Raw genomic sequence first — 21912 nt, forward strand, 5'->3', positions numbered from 1 at the left:
TTCGACTGGAAACGTCTCAGTGCAAAATATTCTTCATCACAAGAGGGAGATACTTCAGTAAAATCCATTCAGAAATGAAGGCACCTCCCTGCAATTGTAAATGGAGCACGACCTCTCCAGTGAGGGCTGTGAAGAGTTAAATCAGACAGTTCCTAAGTGTTGTAGTCTCTCCTCTTCCCCACCCTGTTTCCCCCCCTCTCTGTTTTCTCTCTCTCTCTCTCTCCTTCTAGTTTTGGCAGGGGATTAAAGTAGCTCCCCCCTGTGGCAGCAGTGACCCAGAAATGAGTTTGATTCACAGAGTCCTTCCTCCATAACAAGTAAAAACGTCAGTCAGTGTGTGTGTGTGTGTGTATGTATGTGTGTGAAGGGAGCCACAATCTGCTCCCACTCTCCAGTGCTTGTCTGAACTCATGAGGCAGCACAGACCCCTTCGCGCAGAGAAACTCCAACCTCACTGGCAACCATCGCGGCAGCAGCAGCAGGTAACTGTGTCCAGATTCTGACTCTCCTCCTCGCCGCCGCCGCAGAGTGAGCCGGGGGAGCAGCCAGCACAGCCATATTTGATGGGGTTTTGTTGCTTTGCTTTGGAGTTCTCCAGAAGCAGCTAGAGAGCAATTTAATGCCGAAGGTCGCTGCCTAGTGGAAATAATATAGTACGTCATTAATATGGCGCCAAAAGATTTGCTTCTTGATATGGAGCGAGGGGAGGCAGTTGAGTTGCAGCTTCACTATCCCACAAGCAACTTGTGCATTGCTGGGGAGGGAGGGAGTGGTGGGAGGAGGAAATAGATGATTATTTTGCAGCTTTGAGAAACGATGTGATGTAGGGAGTGTTCTGCTAGCTGGTTTTCATTTTGCTGCAGACTTTGCAATGGCAAATAAGGCTCTTGCAGCTTTCAAGGTGCACCAGCTAAATTAACACAGTTCTCCACTTAGGTTTTTTATTTGATATGTATTTGACTTTGCTGTAGGTTTTTTTTTTTAATGAGAGTGGTAAGGGGAGTATCCTGAATTAATTAATGCTGCATCAGCCTGGTTGAAAAGTAAAAAGCATTGTATCAACTTGGTAGACAGATGGCAATGGCAGAGCGCAGGTCCTTTTAGATATAGACCTATAGACAGGGGGGAGGGGGGTATGGCCATGGCCAGTATCTGTCACTGTCACCCACATGTCCAAAATATCCATTGCATCAATTCAAGGGCGGCGAGGGTGTTAGTTTGTGTGCAGGCAGCTTTGCAATTACATTCATCCAAATCGTGTTTGGATTTTACTTGCAGTAGTTTTAAAAAAAAATGCTTGGAAAGTATAAAAACCGTTGACCGGTGAAATTAGGCAGAATTTTCCTTTTGGAGTAGGAGAGCGTTGGCCAATTAGTCGTGAACTTGATGCGATTATGATTTTAGTCACTAATGGGCATTTGTGGACGAGGTGTAGGGTTTAGCATATTGCCACATCCATTTATTTTCAGCCGAGTCCGAGTGTACAGTAGCTCCTGCTGGAGAGCAAGTTGTAACAGCCTTGAAGTGCACGTGTTGGGAGAGTGTGAGTGTATGGAGGGAAGGGGTGTGTGTGTGTGTCTGAGTAGGGAGGAGGTGGGGGTGGTGGTTTGGCTGCTCGGGCTCTGCAGGGTGGCAGCAGATTCTCTCGGTGCCCAGCGCTGCTGCTGCTGAGAATGATGGATGCGGGCAGGGGCTGGAATGTTGTTGACCCGAGATTCAATCCCGTCGGAACAGTCTCGTTTGCTGCAGAGATTCGACACCCCGCTAGCCTCCCCCGGCGGGAAGGAGGCGGGGTTTGCCTCATCGGGCTCCTCCGTGCTGGGTCTGGGAGGGGGTAGGGGCCACAAGCAGGTGCACGGCGGCAGTAAGAGCGGCCAAGAGGCTTCTGAACTTCTCCATTCAATGCGATCCTTCCCAGTTCCACCACCCCACTCCCGCGGGGGGCTGGCGAGTTCAAATCCACGCGGGGTTCCATTGCACAAGCAAACACGTGCGGGTGCTTGATATAAACTTCTGCAAGCCATTTTCGTTCATTCAGGGAGAAATCGGGCGCTAGATTCGGCCCACAACTACCCCGTGCAGTCGCATTCAGACAAGGGTGCCACTTGCGTTTAGTGGGGGTGGCACTTGAATAACCCCGATCCTATTAAGTGCACTGTAGAATTAATCATTGGGGTGCCACATTAATTTCCCCAATAGTACGGTGATGGGTACAATTATTATGCATTAAAATAAATAGTACAAGTCATAATTAGTATAACCATAATAAATACAGTGAATTGCAATGGCTATTGCCGATGAAGCTCTTAAATCTCCCAGATGATATTGAAATGCATATGTAGTTATAAGGATATACTAATGAAATCAAGAGGTGGTGCAAAATGTCTGTGAGATTGTACAGGTGTAAGGGAACACTTTGGCTCTTAATAGCTCTCCCTCTTCCTTTACTAAGGCCTTGACAAGGAAAATGGGTGTAGGTTATGGTGTTTTCAAATAACTGCATGATTTCGATCTAACGGGCCATCCTTGGCGTCCCCAGAGTGCAGCGCAGGCGATTATTCCAGTTGCTGAAATTAGACAAAGCCGCCCTGCTGCTACTCCTCGTATCCCTGGACTCTGTTCGTTGCATGCTCAGATTTTGCAGATTTTCAAGCTTTGGGTCTTGATTTTTTTTCTTCGCTATTCATTAGCAGTTTATGGTGCGGATTTTAATTATTTTGGGGAGGGTGGTGGTAGAGGGTGGTGTGTGTTTGTTTGCACCGCCTGGTGGATGGTTTCCTATGACAAGAGGTGATACACAGTTTCCAGAACTGTCTGGCAGTGGGAGGAGAGACCGACAGAAAACGAGCTCAAGTCTCAGTGCTGCTGCGAGTCAATCCCAGTCTAAACCGTCCCCCACCTCACCCTCCCCAGACATTGCAACATGGAGAGCGGGGGGTGGAGATGGGGAGGGTTGCATGGCCGTAGCAATGATATGGATTTGGGAAACAGGGAGCTGAGCTGGGGGCATCAAGTTTGATTTGCAGCTGAGCGGATTGGTGCATCTGGTGGGAGGGGAGGAGCAGAGGGAGAGGGACAGGAGGAGGCGGGGGAGATCTGGTCAGTTTCATATGGAGACAAACAGCAGAGGTGCAGATGAGATGGGATTTTTGCCTGCCGTGCACGAAGGTGCTATCATCGCTAGAAGGATTTAGTCCGGCGACAGCAGTGCTGCTGGGGGGAGGGGGGTAATACTTTCTTCCCGGCTTCTCCACCTCCCTTCCCAGTCTTTGTTTGTGTCTGATGCCTCCGTCCGGACCTCACAGTACAAGCAGCCTCCACGGCGGCGCTGCGAGCCCACGGCACCGGTATTGGCTGGCGATAAATGAGCTCTGTGTTGTGTGGATCGGGAAAGCTGGGTGGGTTTAGGAGACAGGACTCTATGTCTTAGCAGCTGCCGCCCCAGCATGCTAGGAGCTCCGGGTGGGAACGTATATTTGAACCAGAAAGAGCTGAAAAATAAAGGGTGATGTTTTAAGAATACAAGCAGCAGAATTGCTTCATTACCAGAAAAGCAGACTTTAAACATGGCCTCAGAATGAGGCTCCCAAAATAAGGAAGCCTTCCTAAAACCAAGGCAGTTCTAGATTTGCATTCCATACGGCTAGATTTGCAGTCCACTATCCCAGCAGTGAATATTTGTTTTGATAACATATGCAAATTATTAACGTTATTAAACGATTTTTTTGGACAATTATTTAGCTTTCAAGAGCTCTGTTCTTGGGAACTAAAGTATCAGTATGGGAGGTTTTGGAACAAATTGATAAACAAGTAATAACTCACCAGAGCAGATGGTATTCACCTAAGAGTGCTGAAGAAACTTGAATATGAAATTGCAGAACTATTAACTGTGGGATGTAACCTATTGCTTAAATCAGCCTCTGTATTGTTGATTTTTTAAAAAAAGATTCCAGAAGTGATCCTGGCAATTACAGTCCAGTAAGCCTAACTTCCGTACCAGGCAAATTGGTTGAAATTATAGTAAAGAATAGAATTATCAAACACATCGATGAACACAGTATATTGGTTAGGAGTCAACACAGCTTTTGTAAATGGTGAGGCACGATTTCTCATCTATTAGAATTTTTTGAGGGTATGAACAAGCATTATGTGGACAAGGGTGATCCAGTTGATGTACCTGGACTTTTAGAAATACTGACAAGGTCACACACCAGTACACCAAAGGTTCTTATGCAAACTAAGCAGTCATGGGATAAGAGGGAAGGTCTTCTCATGGATCAGTATCTGGTTTAAAAAATAGGAAACAAAAAAGGGTGGGAATATTAATGGTCAGTTTTCACAATACAGAGAGGTAAATAGTGGGGTCCCCCCAAGATTTGTATTTGGACCTGTGCTGTTCAACATATTCATTAATGAATTGGAAAAAAGGGAATGAATAGCGAGCTGTCAAAATTTGCAGATGATACAAAATTACTCAAGATAGTTAAGTTCAAAGCTAACTGCAAAGAGTTGCAAAGGGATTTTACTAAACTGGGTGGCTGGGCAATAAAATGGTAGACTTATATGCAGCTCTGTGTAGCTTGAATGCTTGTATGTCTCACCAACAGAAGGTCCAATAAAAGATTTTACCTCACCCGCCTTATCTCTTGGAAAATTGCAGATGAAATTCACTGTTGATAAATGCAAAGTAATGCACACTGGAAAAAATAATCCCAATGAGAGATACAAAATGATTGGGTGGTAACACTCAAGATCGTGGAGTCGTGGATAGCTTTCTGAAAACATCTGATCAGTGTGCAGCAGCTGCCAAAACCACACAAAAATGTAAGGAATCATTAGGAAAGGGATAGATAATAAAACAGAAAACATTGTAATGCCACTGTATAAATCTATGGTACACTCACACATTGAATACTGTGTGAAGTTCTGGTCACCCCTTCTCAAAAGAGATTTATTGGAAATGATAACGATACAGAGAAGAGCAACAAAAATGATTAGGGGGATTGCAACCGCTTCCATATGAGGAGACATGAATAAGGGCTGAGACTGTTCATCTTAGAAAAGAGATGACTGAGTGGGGAATATGAATGGTGTGGAGAAAGTGAATAGGGAAGTGTTGTTTACCCCTTCATGTAACACACAAACCAGGGATCACCCGATGAAATAAATAGGCTGCAAGTTTAAAACAAACATAAGAAAGTACTTCTTCACACAATGCACTATCAACCTGTGGAACTCATTGCCAGGGAATGGTGTAAAGGCCAAAACTGTAATGGGGTTCAAAAAGGAATTAAATAAGTTCATGGAGTATAGTCCCATCAGTGCTTGTTAGCCAAGATGGTCAGGGATGCAGTCCCATGCTCTGGGTGTTCCTGATTCTCCAACTGCCAGAAGCTGAGCCTGGACGACAGGATGGATTAATTGATAATTGCCCAGTTTTGTTCATTCTCTCTGAAGCATCTGGCATTGGCCACTCTCAGAAGACAGTGTACTGGGGTAGATGGACCGTTGGTCTGACCTAGTATGGCCTTTCTTATGGAAATTAACATACCTATGATTAATTTTCCGCTGCAGGCCCTTTCCTTTTTAAGTAATAATTTTTATTCAAATGAAATTAATCTGATGCCAGCAAGCAGAGACTATGCTGGATTTTCAGACCTGTCACTCATCAAATAATAATGGGCCATGCCTTGACACAAATGACTAGTTTATGTAGCTACATGGAAGTTTTAAACATAGATATCTGCCCTTTGGATAGTTGTTACATTAGAAGTTATGGTAGTCGAATAGCAACTTACCAACAGTTGTTTTCCTTTTATTTTCAATTTTAACTTTTATTTTAAATAAAAGATGATTAGTATCACACCCATTCCCAAAGAAAGAGATTTAACTGTGATTTGGATTAACACTTTTGGAGGTAATCATTCTCTTTTAAATAAACATGCTTGCAAGCCCTAAGACCTTAATAAATATTACACTAAAATATGTTTGGTATGATTCTGTTTCTAGAGGTTCTCACACTCAGTGGGATATTCTGTTCAGACAGTAAGGGGTGTGCATTTTAGTGACAGGATTCTCCCTCCAGAGGCAGATTTCTCCCCATTGCCTGTTTTAAGCTATGGTTCATACATACGTCTACAATGAAACAATAAAAAACACTTTCCCTCATAGCTGCAAATTTCCCTTTTAGCTTCTCCTGTTTCATTTTTAGATCACAGAAATATTATATTAAAAAAATATATCATCTGCCCAATGCTTTTTCCATATGCTCAGTGCTACCTCTTTACACTGCTGCTACCTGCTAGAATTGGCCCAGTTGACAGCTCACTCTAGATTGAAGCAATCAATAAATCTAATGGGTGAGGGTTGGGTAGAATTAATAGGTGGGGTCCAATTTCTCATTCCTCTATACCCTGAGTAGTCATTTACACCAGTGCAAAGGCAATGTAAAATGCTACCAAAACCAGAAGGGTAGCATATTGCACTCACTTTGCAGTGTAAATGAGTACATAAGTGGTAAGGCAATGATAATTGACCTGATAGAGCCAAATTCTGCTTTAATTTATCCTGGTGTAGATTTTGAATAGCTCTACTGAAGTCAATGGAAATATTCCAGATTCATATGGCAAACATATTTGTCCCACATATTTCCCATGCAAGTTTGTGAGGGCTTGTTCTCCACATATCAAGTCTCTGTGGCCTTTGTACTGTAGAAATGCCCAATATCCCTTTAAAGATAGAATGCTAGCTCAAGTTATATTTCTTGTGTGCATGAAAAAGTGGGATAGCAGAGTATTTTAAACTTGATCAAGATGAGTTCTAAAGTATCAGCATGGATTTTATTTGGATAATATTACTTTTGATTTGGGTTTATACCTCTTTTCACATATCTGTCTAATATATAAAGCACAGTGTTTTCTGGGTGGTATCTGTTGGTGAAGGGAACTAGAAAAGCTGTTTAAGGGATATAGTAATTGGAGACTAATGTCTTCATCTACCATTCAGTTGATTAAGACTAGATTATTCTTTGCTTCCCATTTGTACAAAAGTGTTTGAAGTGATCTCTTGTGTGCTGATGATAATTAGGTCTTCGTGTAGTCAGTATCATTGCAATTAGTCTGTTACTTTCAAGAAAAGCTAATTTTTGAGTCTGTGTTCAGGGTGTACATCTGTCATAATTCTGCTTTCTTTCCTTACTGTCTCTGCAGCTGTTCAATGCAGTTTATTATAGTGACACACATTAACGCTGTTATAGTTAATGGTCTATCAGAGTTTGAATTATAAACTCTGTTTACGCAGAGGTTCATAAAATCATTAAAAAATTCTCTGGTGGGAAATATGATATATAAAAGCTTTGACCTGAGGATGCACATTACTTTTTTTTATAATTATTATAAAAATCTTTCTGTTTAGTCATTAAAATAATAGCAATTTGCCACTTTTAAATGACACCTTCTTCCCCAACCTACCCTTCACTTAGAAAGAACTTCAGGTCAGATTCAACAACCAAAAAAGAAAAAATTCATGGAGTTTTGTTACCAGGCAATTGAAGCATGAAAAATTCTATTTAGAGTGGGTGTACATTTTGTGCCATTGTTTACGTGACATTGTTTGGGCTTCTCTTCTGAGGAAACTAGATTGCCTACTTGAAAAAAAAAAACGGGGGTCAGATTTTGCACTCAGTTCTATATCTGTGCAATCCTACTGATTTCTGTGTGGATGAACAAGTGTAGCAAGAAATGTGATATCGGCCTTTAGTTTAATTTTTATGTCCCTTCTTTCCTTTTTAAAATTAGCCTCTTACAACGCTAAGAAAAGCAAAGCCCATCAGCGTATATTGATAAGAACAGAGGATTTGCCATACTGTATCTCACTGTAGGTTTAGATCCAGTGTTTTGCTTCTGGCAATGGATCACTCAGAGGCAGGCCAGAAATTCCATGTCTTTACTGCACCTAGCCAGTTGTGTAGAGATGTACGGGGGATGGATATTATTACCGGACACCTGCAAAGATTTGAAAGTATGAGATGATTCTGAAGTAGGACATTGTATTTGATTACCAATTAGTCATTTATTTGCATCATATTTTACAAATATTTCTGTTAAATAGGGATTGTCACTATGTCATATACACTAATGGCTCAGAAGCCGCCTCCCAGACTTTAAATATTATTCATTTTAAAATGGTCTGAATAGTATTCAGCACTTGCCCAGTGCTTTACATCTTCAAAGCAGTGTACATAACTAATGAATTAAAGACAGATTATAGTTCGTAGAGCCAGTGCAGTGAAAGAGGAAGAACAGAGCAACTTTAGTAGCCGAGTGATGTGACAGGTGGTGGTATGTCTTGGTAGGGAATAATGCCTCCTGGGCTCTGGGGAAGAGCAGAGAGCAGCAGCACTTGTTGCACCCTGTGCAAGTATAGTGTCTGCCATCCAGCTCCCAGTGCTGCCCTGAAGTGGATAGTCAGTTTGCACGTGATGGGGAGTCATAGGGTCATGACCTCCACCCCATCCAGACATGCCCTCACTGCTGTGTGCAGCACTTAGAGCAACACTGATTGTCCCAACACCCCTTGTGATCCAGGAGCACAAGCAGCAGGGTCATGGCTGCCTCCAGTAAAACTGTGCTTTTAGGGCTTCCCAATCTCCACTTCCTTCTACACCAGGGGTAGGCAACCTATGGCACGTGTGCCAAAGGCGGCATGCTAACTGATTTTCAGTGGCACTCACACTGCCCGGGTCCTGGTCACCAGTCCGGGGGGCTCTGCATTTTAATTTAATTTTAAATGAAGCTTCTTAAACATTTTAAAAACCTTATTTACTTTACATACAACAATGGTTTAGTTATATATTATAGACTTATAGAAAGAGACCTTCTAAAAACGTTAAAATGTATTACTGGCACGCAAAACCTTAAATTAGAGTGAATAAATGAAGACTCGGCACAGCACTTCTGAAAGTCTGCCGAACCCTGTTCTACACCATACTTGTGAACGGGCAGCTCTCATAAAGCCGTTAGTAGACATAGGTATTGGCATACTGTATATTGGTAGGTCTGTCTCACTTCCAGGAAAGATGGTTGATCTTTAATGTTAAAAGTATGTCACTGGAAATTAAGCCACAACCTACATTGTTAAAGGAATGCTAAAGGTTTGACTTAAAGATACAAAAGTTAGGACAGTTCTGAAGTTCTAGACTGACATATGAATCAAGCCTTTGTGCTTATTTATCATGCATGATACCCACTTTGTCAGACGTGAAACCTTTAAATTTAATGGAAATTTTCATTACATGCATCTGATGAAGTGGGTATTCACCCATGAAAGCTTATGCTCCAATACATCTGTCTATAAGGTGCCACAGGACTCTTTGTTGCTTTTTATTATCACTGGAATTCCTGCTATTTACACCCGCATAACTGAGGACAAATTTGTCTTACAGGGAACATCTATTGTAGAGTGATTACTGACTTTATTCCATTAGTGCCAAGTAGATTTTTGCTTTGGTTTTTCAATAGCTGGGATCGTGCTGGGGTTGAATACTGTGTGTCCAAATGCTCATTCATAGATGGGCAAGAACTCGGGAAAAGGAGGAGTAGAATGGTTGTAAGACTGAAATTATATTTGCTACCTTATACAAAGTTCTTGGTTAGTCTCCTTGCTCTTGGCCAGAGATTGTCTAGTATTTCAGTCCAAGCTGGACAGAAATATTATTCTCATTTCTTGTCTGAAAGAAATCTAAACAGTAGTTGTACTATGTATGCTTGGAATCGGCTCTGATTGGCACCTGAGCATCACAATGTACATAAAATGTTATTTGCAATTTCTGTGTATATAATAATTGTGGACCAAATGCGAAAACGTCAGAGATGGGCCAACAGGGATGTCTAGGGCTATAGGTATGCAGCTTAGATATTTGTATTTTATTTTTTCACTGTTTCTCTCAGTGCCCTCTTTGCTTGAATCATAGGAAATATTTTCACTGTAAGAAAATTTTACGTTGGTATTGTTAATATTTCTTTAAATTGCAGGTAGAGTTTGTGGCTTGGGAGTTGGTGTAAATTGGGGCACAGGTGTATTTCATCCTCGTGAGTAGGCTTAGTCCTGAAGCGCATAGATCTGGGGTATGTTTCCCAAGCCTTTTTTGGGGATTTGAATCTGAATTTTGCAAATGAACTTTCTTTATAATGGGTCATACCAAATCCTGGATCTGAAACCTTTAAACTTAATCCAAATCTATATCCAAACTTTATGGCTGCTGCCTGACTCATGTATTTTGAGCTTGATATTGAATCTGTCTATTAAATGCATAAAGTTCTAGTTTATTCTAAAATTGTTGATTCAGAAAGAGTTTAATAATATAATTGTGGGAGATTGTGTAACTGATTATTATTCTTTCACCTCTGAAATTACCTGGGGGAAGATTGTATAATTGATTATTATTCTTTCGCCTCTGAATATATGTTGCCCTCTGAAATAGTTATGAAAAGTCATGATGAAATTAGCGACACCTCTACCCCGATATAACGTGACCCAATATAACACGAATTCGGATATAACGTGGTAAAGCAGTGCGGATCAAAGCAAGTTCGATATAACGCGGTTTCACCTATAATGCAGTAAGATTTTTTGACTCCCAAGGACAGCGTTATATAGGGGTAGAGGTGTATATGATTTCATATTAACTTTTAGTGGACAAACATTTGCAACATAAAACCACTGTGCATCTCAAAGACAGCCATATTCACTCTAATTTCTGATACAGTAAGTCACTTTAGGTTAGATAAATCAATCTTATTGATTTTACATAGTGCCACAAAGGAGGAAAATCCTCCAGTGCATCAACCCTTATTATTATACCAGGTTCCCTGGAGAAGTAAAAGATAATTGTGGCTTTCATTACTCAAGATCTTTCAATTATGATAAAATGGGAGTTAATTAAGCAAAAAACCCGTACCCCTTTCTGTATATGAGTCATTTTGTTTGAGAAGGTATTTGTACATTTTTACTGGGACTATCAGCAAGTTTTGGTCAAGACTTCCCTCTTTTCAAGTGGGAATTGTTCTTACAAAAGTTGAAAGTACTAACAGCAATTTTACTGCAATGAGATATATTTGTCTCTCTGAACCTGGTTATGTATTGAAGCTATTTCTTCCACTGGCCCCTACAGCATGGAGCTGTTTTGCTGAAAGGTTCTTAGGAAATCCCAATTTATATGAGAATACCAGGTTTAGATTTTCTGCACCAAGTAAGAATCAAAAATCTTAGGCAGTTGATTTCTGAATCTGCCCCTGGGAGGTGTGCATTGGCATTTTGCTGCTAATGCATCACCCAGTTCTCATTGTCACTACAGTTGATACATGCCAAATGAAGACTCATGGAATTTGATGTACACCCTAGAGTACTTGTCACTTTAACTCATGGTGAACATGCTTTGCTACACTTGTCATGTCATGTTGTTTCCGCTTTTTAACTTCAATTTTTATGGGCTTTTACATTTCGATGCTCACCAGCTATTGAAGACTTTAAAGAAAATTAAATTTAGAATTATTCCACATCATAAAGCATTAGAACATATCACCTCTGCTTGGGGTGTTGGTGTTAGAGGTGAAAGGTTGTGTATCTTAAGTCAGTGGGTTCAAAGGCAGTTCAGCTTGATAGTTACTGAAAGTCATTGCCATCCGGCAGTTTCCTAGCAGCCTCTTTATTACGAGTTGGGGGGGTCTGTCTAGCCCCTACAGAACAGGCACGCTGCATCAAAGAAGCCAGCATAACATTTGGCATTAGGCCAGAGAGGGTAATATAAAAGCATGCTTGGGAGGAGGGAACTATTCTGTCATCACAGAGGTGGTTTCTTCTAGAGCAGTGCTTCTCAAAGTCGGGCCACCACTTGTGCAGGGAAAGCCCCTGGCGGTCTGGGCTGGTTTGTTTACCTACCGCATCCGCAGGTTTGGCCAATTGCGGCTCCCACTGGCTGCGGTTCGCCGCTCCAGGCCAATGGGGGCAGCGGGAAGGGCGGCCAGCACATCCCTCGGCCCGCGCTGCTTCCTGCAGCCCCCATTGGCCTGGAGCGGCGAACCGTGGCAGGTAAACAAACCGGCCCGGACCGCCGGGGGCTTTCCCTGAAAAAGTGGTGGACCGGCTTTGAGAAGCACTATTCTAGAGCAGTGGTTCTCAAACTTTTTTTTTCGCAGACCACTTGAAAATGGCTGAGTGTCTCGTTGGACCACTTAATGATCTTTCCAAATGTTGTTTGTACCATTAGCTAACTATTGTAAAGCGCTTTGGATAAAAGCGCTATATAAAAAAAGTAATAATAAACTTTTTTGTTCTACAAATAAAAGCATACAACTCATTTTAATATCAGTAGTCTTACCTTTCTAACGCAATGGATGTGCCCTCTCTCCCCTGCCGCGGCAGCCCCCAAGCTGGGGCTGGGAAGAAGGGGGATCTCTCCCTCTTTCCCCCACTGCAGCAGCCCCTGAGCTGGGGCTGGGAAGTAGCGGGGTTTCTCCCCCACCGCAGCAGCCACAGTGCTGAGGCTGGGAAGGAGGGCCGTCTGTCCCCCGCAGCCGCAGTCCTGGAGCTGGGGAAAGTCGCTTTTTTCTCTGGCTGCCGCAGTCCTGCACATCTCAAATTCTCCCCACCCCCTCTTCTCAACCCACTGTCCCCTCCCACCTATCCCCCATTTCCCCCAAGGCAACCACCTCACCTTACATGTGCATCATCTCCAGGGTCCAGGCAGCTAATTAGTGGAGCCATGCCTGCGCCCCCACTAATTAGATGGGTGGCCCTTCATTCTCCTGTGTGCGGCCGCCCAGGCGCTCACCTTAGAGGGAACTATCCACGGACCACCAGAATGGAGCTTGGGTACGAGGACCATAGTTTGAGAATCTCTGTTCTAGAGCATGGTTGATGCACATTAGCTGGTTAGAGAGGGGAAGCCTGCATTGCTGCTCCCTGCTCTGTGGATAAATGGATGACTTTTTTCGCCAGTGCTGTTAGGCTGGCACCTTCCACCAGGACTAAAATTGCTTCAAAAACATATCAGCCAATCTACATATTTACAGAGGCAATAATACTACAATTTTATTGCTAAACTAGAGCCACAATGGGGTGGAGGAAAATCTAATCAGTGTGAGTACTTTTACTGTAGGTCTTCACCTACTGTAGACTTCTGAAAACACAAAAATATGCTTTTGCTTCTGGAGATGAATGTGACCACAGAACTGTCATCAGACCTCCTTAAATCACATTTTCACCTACCCATATGATATATGTCTAATTACTCATCTTTTGGATGTTTACTATTTATATTTTAAATGCTATTTAAAGCTGTTTGTTTTCATTTGTATGCTGTAAATCCTGGAATGCCATCTGAAACACAACTTGCTGGTTGTGTATTATCTTGGGTTAAGTGCTGTCTCATTGCTTTACAGGCCACCAGCTGTTTCCCGTGGAGATCATGAAACGAGGTCGGCTTCCTAGCAGCAGTGAGGATTCTGATGACAATGGCAGTAAGTGCTCCTTTGTTGTGCTCGGAGAGCACTAGGTTATGAGTTTGTTGAAACCATACTTTAATGTAATATTTTACATAACGGAGGTATTTTGCATAGCAGCTGGGTCACAGAAAGTTGGGGGAGAACACAAATATTAGGAAACTGTTCTAAAATAAAATATTTTCAGAATAGGTGAGCTTTATATAACAGCATGCCCCAAGACTTGCTGTTGATTATAGAGTGTTTGATAATAAGGTGAAACAAAGAATTTTTTTAAAGGTCCTTTGTGGTGCAAGCAATACAGCTTATCATTACAAGAACAGAATTAGCACATCATCAGTTATTAACATTGTTGACTTGCTTAACTTTTAATAGAGGGACAGAAGTTTGCTCTAAAATTGTAATTTTTTTGACCATTTCATACTCTCCTTGTACAATGGTTGCATATAATTCTTCTGCCTCAGACTTTTATAAGAATAATTATTTGTGACAATCTTTTTTTAATGAATATTAAAGGTTTCCTATGTTTATTTTGGTGTTATTAACATTAGTGGATGACATACATTCAGGAAAAAAAGAATTTGATTTGTTCAGTAGTATGGGTGTCTCTTGGCATAATTAATATGAGCTACTTAAAATATCTCACTTGTTCAGATAATGGAGAATTGGTATTCTTTCATTTTAAAAGAAATTGTGACATAGTGGTGGGGTGGGAATTGTGCTAAGATTCTTGTTCGGGCAAGTCAAACAAGTTACTTGTATTCTCCAGCTTTGTAATTTATATAGTTGTCAAAGGCATTATCCTGGTTCTAATCTGGTCTACATTGGTACATGTCGTCTTGGACAAAGGGCGCTATATATGTGCAAAGCGTTATTAGGCAAGATCCTGAGGTCTTTAATTAAAGCTTAAACCAAAACTCAACAGAAAGTTATTGGGAGACTTTCCACTGACTTCAGTGGACTTTGAATCAGGCTTTTAGGCCCTGATCCTGCAGCAGGAGCTATGTAGGTGGACTCCTACACCCATGTGGAATCTCACTGACAATAGTGGGGACTGGCCTATGTAGACCTAATATCAGGACCTACAACTTAACCCTTACATAGGCAAACTGCTATGGAAATCAATGTGTGAAAAAAGGAGTGGAGAAGGTGAAAAAAGAAAAACTGACTTTACTAGGAGTTTGCCTGAGTAAGGAGTAGATTAAAAAAAACCAGTAAGGGCTTTTGGGATTTGGCCCCTTAATAAAGCTGGGAGAACCTCATAGAGTTGGAGATTTTGAAAAATCTATTAAACTATTTTTGGATTTGGGAACAAAATGTTTTGGTATTATGGTAAAACAATTTAAATCCTTCCAAAGAAGAATAGATGAAAAAGAAGCAAACGTCTTTCTATAGAGAATAGAGAGTAACCCTCAAAATTCTATATACAGTGTATTTTCATTAGAATTTTTCTTCTCCCTCTGTCCACCCCCGAACTCCCTTTTTTACAGTCTCCTTGTATTTCACTTTGATCATTATTTGTGCCATTTTCACCATACATCTTAATCTAGTTTTTACTCTGACCCCTTTCTGCTCTTTGTATCATGGACTTTTTAAAGTAGAACCTGAACTAGATAATCTTTGAGTTGAAGTTTCAAACTGTGACAGTTGACTGGTCTGAAATTCAGTAGAACAAGTTCACTCATCTGTTGTTGTTATTTATCTAACTATATCACTGCTTTGTATATTGGAATATCCATCTCTTCAAAAGTGAAGTTGTGTTTTTCTAATAATTATACTCATTTTTCAAAAAATGAGTGATACATGCTAGTCAGAGGTCTAAGACAGCTAGCTAGGATAAAAAATACCTGTGTTTTTATGCTCACTGTGATTTAAAGGAAAAAAGTAGTAGTGTACTATTTATTACGCAGTGTTAACTAACAAATTGATAAAGTATAACTTAGTAGTAAGTCTTGTCAAATAGTTCAAAATGTATTTGTTAAATTATTTGATAAATACCTGTCAGATTTTATTAATGTTTTCTCCAAATATTATTTCAAGTATATACCACTTCCTTCCTCTCTCTTGCTTTTGTTGCACTTTCTTTCCAGGCTTCACTTGGCTTCACTCGGCTTCACGCTAGCATTTCTTTACTATTGTCTAAAATTACTTTGTAGTTTGAGACACAAATCCAACATATGCATTATGCTAATCTGTAGACCTCAAATCAAGAATTTCCCATAAAATCTGAGATGATGTGTGACATAATGATAAAATCTCTGACTTGTCATCCTGAGAGGCTTCAGCATCCACAAGGACATTCCCTCTGATGCAGTGGCCCCAAACCAGCTCACTGCACCTTCCACATTTGTTTTTTCGTAGGTAATCTCTGTATGTATACACACACAGCTCTTCACAGCTGGGCTTCATTTTCTGACTGTCTATAAGAAACATCCTTTTATTCTGGACATATACCCATGTCCTAAGCGAAGTCAGGATCCTCCTTGTTTCCAGGCAAGAAGCAACCATAATGGTCCAACTCTGGAAGTTCATAGACCTAGTTAATTTCCAAAACATTCTTGCAAGTAGCTCCACCCACCAGAAAGCCATGGAATAGAGGATCTAGTGAGTTACTAGGAACACATACTAAGCACAATGATTGACATTCTGGCACTGATTGACATTCAATGATGCATCCACTCTTTCCCCATTGGCTACTCTCTTAATTAATATAATAAGCATCACAAGCAGTAGTAGATGTTTGAAGAATCATAGTTTTAGGCCTTGTTCTCCAAGTTGTAAATTTGCCAGTGAGTGGGATAAGAGATTTTACTCTCTCTGCTTCACCTTCTCCTCAGGCTTTCTCCTCGTTGGTCAGATTATTAATCTCTATTGCTGTTATCTTAATTTCCAGAGTCAGACACACAATTATCTTATCAGCAGTCTTTGATTCGCTTCACTAGTAGTACTTGCGACAAGCATTTATTCTGCAGTTTAGTTAGAGCCTCCCTGTGTGATAAAGCACTAGATAGAGAATTCTCTGAACTTTTGGCCTCTACTTTTTTGTTGAAAGATGTCAAGCTTTTTACAAACCATTTTTCTCCTCAAAGACTCCAGAAGCACAAGACAATTAAATCTACTATTCCAAGCACTTCAAACAGCTGTCTTCTAATTGAAAAATTAAAATTTTAATCAACACTTAGTTGGAATCCTCTTGCCTAACATCTGCTGCTCATCAGAGTTACTAGTGCCTCTTGACCTCCAGTGAGCTTCGTGCACTCATGCCACATTGCTTGGTGCAGTACTACAGCTTTAGAGTTTGCCATTGCTGTCACTTAACTAATTGGCAAAATTCCCATTGGGATTAATGGGTAGGATCGGGCACCCGACTGTTAGACTATTCATCCTTTGGTTGTGGGTTTTTCAAGAGACAACTCAATGGGAAAGTGTGGCCAGGCATCTTGGCTTCAGTTTGAGGCAGAGTGTGTATCATTTGGGGCTAACTTGTCCACTGATGACCCCTTAGTGCTGTCCCTAACTTGTCCACTAATGCCCACCCTAATAGCTTTTACCTTAAAGGGAATCGGTGCTTTATTTTCCTGAGCGCAGAAGCCTACATATTCACAAGGCAATAATAATAATAATTAATGAAAAACAAGCATTTGTCACTCATTCAAACTTAAATGTGAAGGTAGAGTTTGTGTTTTAATATTTTTCTTATTTTAAAAATCAACAGACTCTGGTGTGATTATTTGCGTTTAGCTTAATACATAGAAGCAAGGCTATGAGTTCAGATTTTGTATAAATACATTCTCAGAGAATGGGAAACATAATACCAGATACTGTTTGAGTGACAGGGAAACTATAACCCTATGACTAGGGCCCTGCCAAATTCACAGCCATTAAAAATGCATCACGGACTGTGAAATCTGGTCTTTTGGGTGCTTTTACCCTATACTATACAGATTTCATGTGGGAGACCAGTGTTTCTCAAATTGGGCATCCTGACCCAAAAGGGAATTGCAGGAGGGTCGCAAGGTTATTTTAGGGGGTTGAGGTATTGCCACCCTTACTTCTGCACTGCATTCAGAGCTGGGTGGCCGGGGAGGAACGGTTGTTGGCTGAGCGCCCAGCTCTACAGGCAGCAGCACAGAAGTAAGGGTAGCAATACCATACCATGCCATCCTTACTTCTGCGCTGCTGCTGGTGGCAGCTCTGCCTTCAGAGCTGGGCTCCTGGCCAGCAACCACCGCTCTTTAGCTGCTCAGCACCGCTGCCAGCAACATTAGCAGCGTAGAAGTAAGGGTAGCAGTACTGCAACCCTCCCCCTACAATAACTTTTTAACCCCCCTCACAACTCCTTTTTTGGGTCAGGACCCCTACAATTACAACACCATGAAATTTCAGATTTAAATAGCTGAAATAATGAAATTTACAATTTTAAAAATCCTGTGTTTATGAAATTGTCCAAAATGGACCATGAATTTGGTAGGCCCCTACCTATATAAAAGGCCTGGATGCAAATACAACCCGAGACACATTTCCACAAATCCAAGTCCCCTTTCTCATGCTTCTTCTGCTGGAGGATTTGCTAATCCATCAACCTCATCTCAATTGGCACATCATTACAATAATAATAATTGTAGTGGCATATTATGATCTGATAATCCTTGCGATGAAAAAACACACATCATCAAAACATAAAAAGCAACAGCCTCCCCTCTCTAATCAATGTTTATGTTGCACAAAAATAAAATGTCATCAATAACTGTCCAATTACTGCTCTTGAACCGTATGATCCCTGTGGTGTCTTTACAGCAATTTCACACAATTACAGTACGTGTGGCGCTAAAATGGTGAATGTACACTATCCACAGTAAGTTAACGCAGGTCCCCTCCTGTTCTTTCCTCTCTCAGCAGTATACATCTGAATATTTTATTATCTTTGACAATGCACATGTGACCTTGCATATGCACATATCTCATTTTGTGCCACTCCTCTAAAAGTATGGAGAACTCATGGATCCCATGGGACATTCATACTCACAGGGCCCACTTTAGTTCTTTCCTATTGTGACGTCATTCCACTGCAGTAATTTCTGACATTTGATTTGCAATGTTGTTGTAGACATGCTGGTTGCAGGATATGAGGAGACAAGGTAGGTGAGGTGACACATCTTATTGGACCAACCTCTGTGAAGCTCAAAAGCTTGTCCCTTCCACCAAAAGAAGTTGGTCCAATGAAAGATATTACCTCACCTACCTTGTGTCTCTGAAGTTTTATTGTTAATTTAATTGCAGATTTCAATGTCTATTTGAGTACCATCTGTATTTGCATCCATATCGCTATGTGATCTTGTCAGATCTTACAACCTAAACAAAATTGGGTATGCTCAGTATTTGAATAGGAGTCTTGTAAAGAAAACTCACAAGAGGCGGCATTGATGATTAAGGATACGATTATGTCACGGCAGTTACCATTGCCATGAAACTATGAATGTTGCCATTTATATGGACCCTGCTGCCATGCATTAACAGTCTGTTTGCTTTGATCAGTTGTGGTGCATTAACAATTCATTAATTTGCTGTGATCTAGTCCTCTTTGAAACAGGAGCAGATCAAAATTGAACTTACAAACTGTTAATGTGCAGCAGCAGGGTCCACAGTAACAGTCTATTCATTTGCTTTGATCAACTACCATGCATTAAAAGTTCCTTCATTTTGATCAGCTACTGCACATTAACAGTTTGTTCATTTAATTTGTTCTAGTCCCGTTTCAAAGAGGAATATTAGACCAGAGTGAACTAACCAGCAGTGTCCACAAGGTTGCTGTGACCACCATGTGAATTATCTATTTTTTGCCATGATTGTGCCATGAATTTTGTTTATTTTTACCATGACAAAGTTGTATCCATAGTGATGGCTGATTCATTATATGGTGCTTGTCCTTCTCAATAGTACTGAGCTGATGTCCAAGCACACTACGTAAAGGCAGTATGCTCCTGAAGGTGCAGTCTTACAGTATTGTTTATTATGTTATAGTGCCCAAAAACATATTAGGCACTTCTAAGAAGGCATATTCCCTGCCCTATACATCTTCAGATAAGATGTGAAACTCTGTGGAAGATGTACATATTGAAGCTGTTAATGGCGAGCACTCTACAATATACATTATCTAATGTGGAAGAAAATCAGAGACACATTCAGCACAGGTTGTCATTGCAGAAAGACAGGCCATTAAAGCCGAAAGTTAGGTAGAAATAGAAAAGATTCAAAGGATTTAGAGATAATACCCTAATTAACACCAGACCTGGGATCTCAATGAGAAGTTCTTTTGCTTTGGAGATGCAAGCTAAAATGCAATGTAATCAGAATTGCACTCTAATATCAAAGTCCTGGTCGTCCCTAAAGGTAACCAGGACATAGCAGAATCCAAGGTAAAAAATACTGATTTACTTAATATAGGTTCTGATGAAGAGTTGATGTGTATCCTAACTTCCCTATGAAGAATCCATCTGAAGAATGTGGCTACTACTAATGGATATTTGGTCATTGTAATAAATGATCTGGAAAGGAACCGAAACAAATATGTTGTCAAATGACAAAAGGGGATTTTGTTTGAGATGCAGAGAATCCTTTCCCCCTATATGGAGGGCCTATTACTCAGGCAAAGTGAAGAGATTTCCAACTCTAAAGGTGTGCTTACAGCCATTTTATACCCAACCAAACTGTATGGATACAATGTCCAAAATTGACCCATAATTACAGGTATCTTAATTTCTGAGGGCACAATCGGAGACATCCAAGGCTTGATTTTCAGAACTGTGCACAACTTCCATTGACATCCCATGATCATCACCTCAAAAATGAGGTCTTTTTAGTTTAGTGTTTAAATATGGATTTAGATGCTTGATTTTAGGCTCTCACAGTTGAAAGTTTTGGCCTAGGTGACTTGCAGTACAGAAGATGATCTATGTTTTCTGGGACAAAAAGTCTGCAAAGTAGCTTCTGGAGAGAACTAAGTCTAATGGTGATGAAAGATGAGAAAAATGAGGCACCTGTCTTCAAACTGCATGTAAAATACCTTTTATATTGTTCATTTTCAATCTTTTTTTTTAATTAGACCACTTCTTTAGTAGTCATAGATAGAGAAGGCCCTACCAAATTCATGGTCCATTTTGGTCAATTTCACGGTCATAGGATTAAAAAAATCGTAAATTTCATGATTTCGGCTATTTAAATCTGAAATTTCACGGTGTTGTAATTGTAGGGGTCCTGACCCAAAAAGGAGTTGTGGGGCGGTTTGCAAAATTATTGTAGGGGGATTGCGGTATTTCTACCCTTACTTCTGCACTGCTGTTGCTGGCGGCAGTGCTGGGCAGCTGAAGAACGGTGGCTGCTGGCTGGGAGCCCAGCTTTGAAGGCAGAGCCACCGCCAGCAGCGGCACAGAAGTAAGGATGAAATGGTATGGTGTTGCTACCCTTACTTCTGCGCTGCTGCCTGTACAGCTGGGCCTTCAGTCAGCAGCCGCTAGTGTCCGGCCACCCAGCTCTGAAGGCGGCAGCGCAGAAGTAATGGTGGCATGGTATGGTATTGCCACCCTTATTTCTGCGCTGTTGCTGACAGGATGCTGCCTTCAGAGCTGGGTGCCCATCCAACAGCCGCTGCTCTCTAACCACCCAGCTCTGAAGGTAGCGCAGAAGTAAGGGTAGCAATACCTCAACCCCCTAAAATAACCTTGTGACCCTGTGCTACTCCCTATGGGGTCAGGACACCCACTTTGAGAAACACTGGTCTCCCCCTCTGAACTCTCTATAGTATAAGGTAAAAGCACACAAAAGACAAGATTTCATGGGGGGAGACCAGATTTCACAGTCCGTGATGCGTTTTTCATGACTGTGAATTTGGTAGGGCCCTATATATAGGAAATGATATGTGGACTTATACATGTGCAGCTATGTCTTTACTAAGTAGAATGGGGGAAATTAGCCTTAGAAACTCTTCTGCTGTTTACTTTTTGCCCCTCATGTTGGATCTTTATCCTGTAGTTTGACCATTGGCCAGTTGAGGTATTCCTGAAACAAGGCTTTACTGTGAAGAGTGGCAGCTCAGGCAGCAGACAGGGAGACTAAGCATTTCCTTTTACTTCTCAGGCTGCAGATCTTTCTGACAGAGTGTGGTGTTGGCAGCAGTGTCTACTCTACCTCAAAGCAAGTCTGGAAAAAGTGTAGGCAGCTGGAAATGCCAGCACTTAGAAAAAACAGCAGCCAGGCGAGCATCCATGTCAGAAATGTTTTGCACTGTTGTGCTGCTTGGTTTAGTGATGTAGCAGAGTTGTATTTACGGTAGGAAAAGTGTGTTCAGACTCCCAGTGTTCTCAAGCTTTGAAGTGTTCAGAGGCTGTAGCAGCCTCTAGCTCTCTTGGGACACTGC

General features: G+C 41.3%; 1 protein-coding gene across 3 annotated transcripts in view; it reads left to right on the plus strand.

Moving 5' to 3' along the window:
* The first annotated feature begins 370 nt into the window (after positions 1-370).
* JADE1 (jade family PHD finger 1) overlaps positions 371-21912 on the plus strand; it is a 61060-nt gene continuing 39518 nt past the window's right edge. For 2 of the 3 annotated variants that reach the window (XM_024211434.2, XM_024211436.2), the window contains exons 1-2: positions 371-482; positions 13440-13517. In XM_024211434.2, coding sequence (XP_024067202.1) covers positions 13466-13517 — 52 coding nt within the window. In that variant the 5' untranslated portion in view covers positions 371-482; positions 13440-13465. Of the gene's footprint in view, positions 483-3231; positions 3348-13439; positions 13518-21912 lie in introns of those variants that run through there. The other variant, XM_024211435.2, reaches the window with a different exon arrangement.

The sequence above is a fragment of the Terrapene carolina genome, unplaced genomic scaffold, assembly GCF_002925995.2.
Source record: "Terrapene carolina triunguis isolate 2854851 unplaced genomic scaffold, T_m_triunguis-2.0 Scaffold66, whole genome shotgun sequence".
NCBI lineage: Eukaryota > Metazoa > Chordata > Testudines > Emydidae > Terrapene > Terrapene triunguis.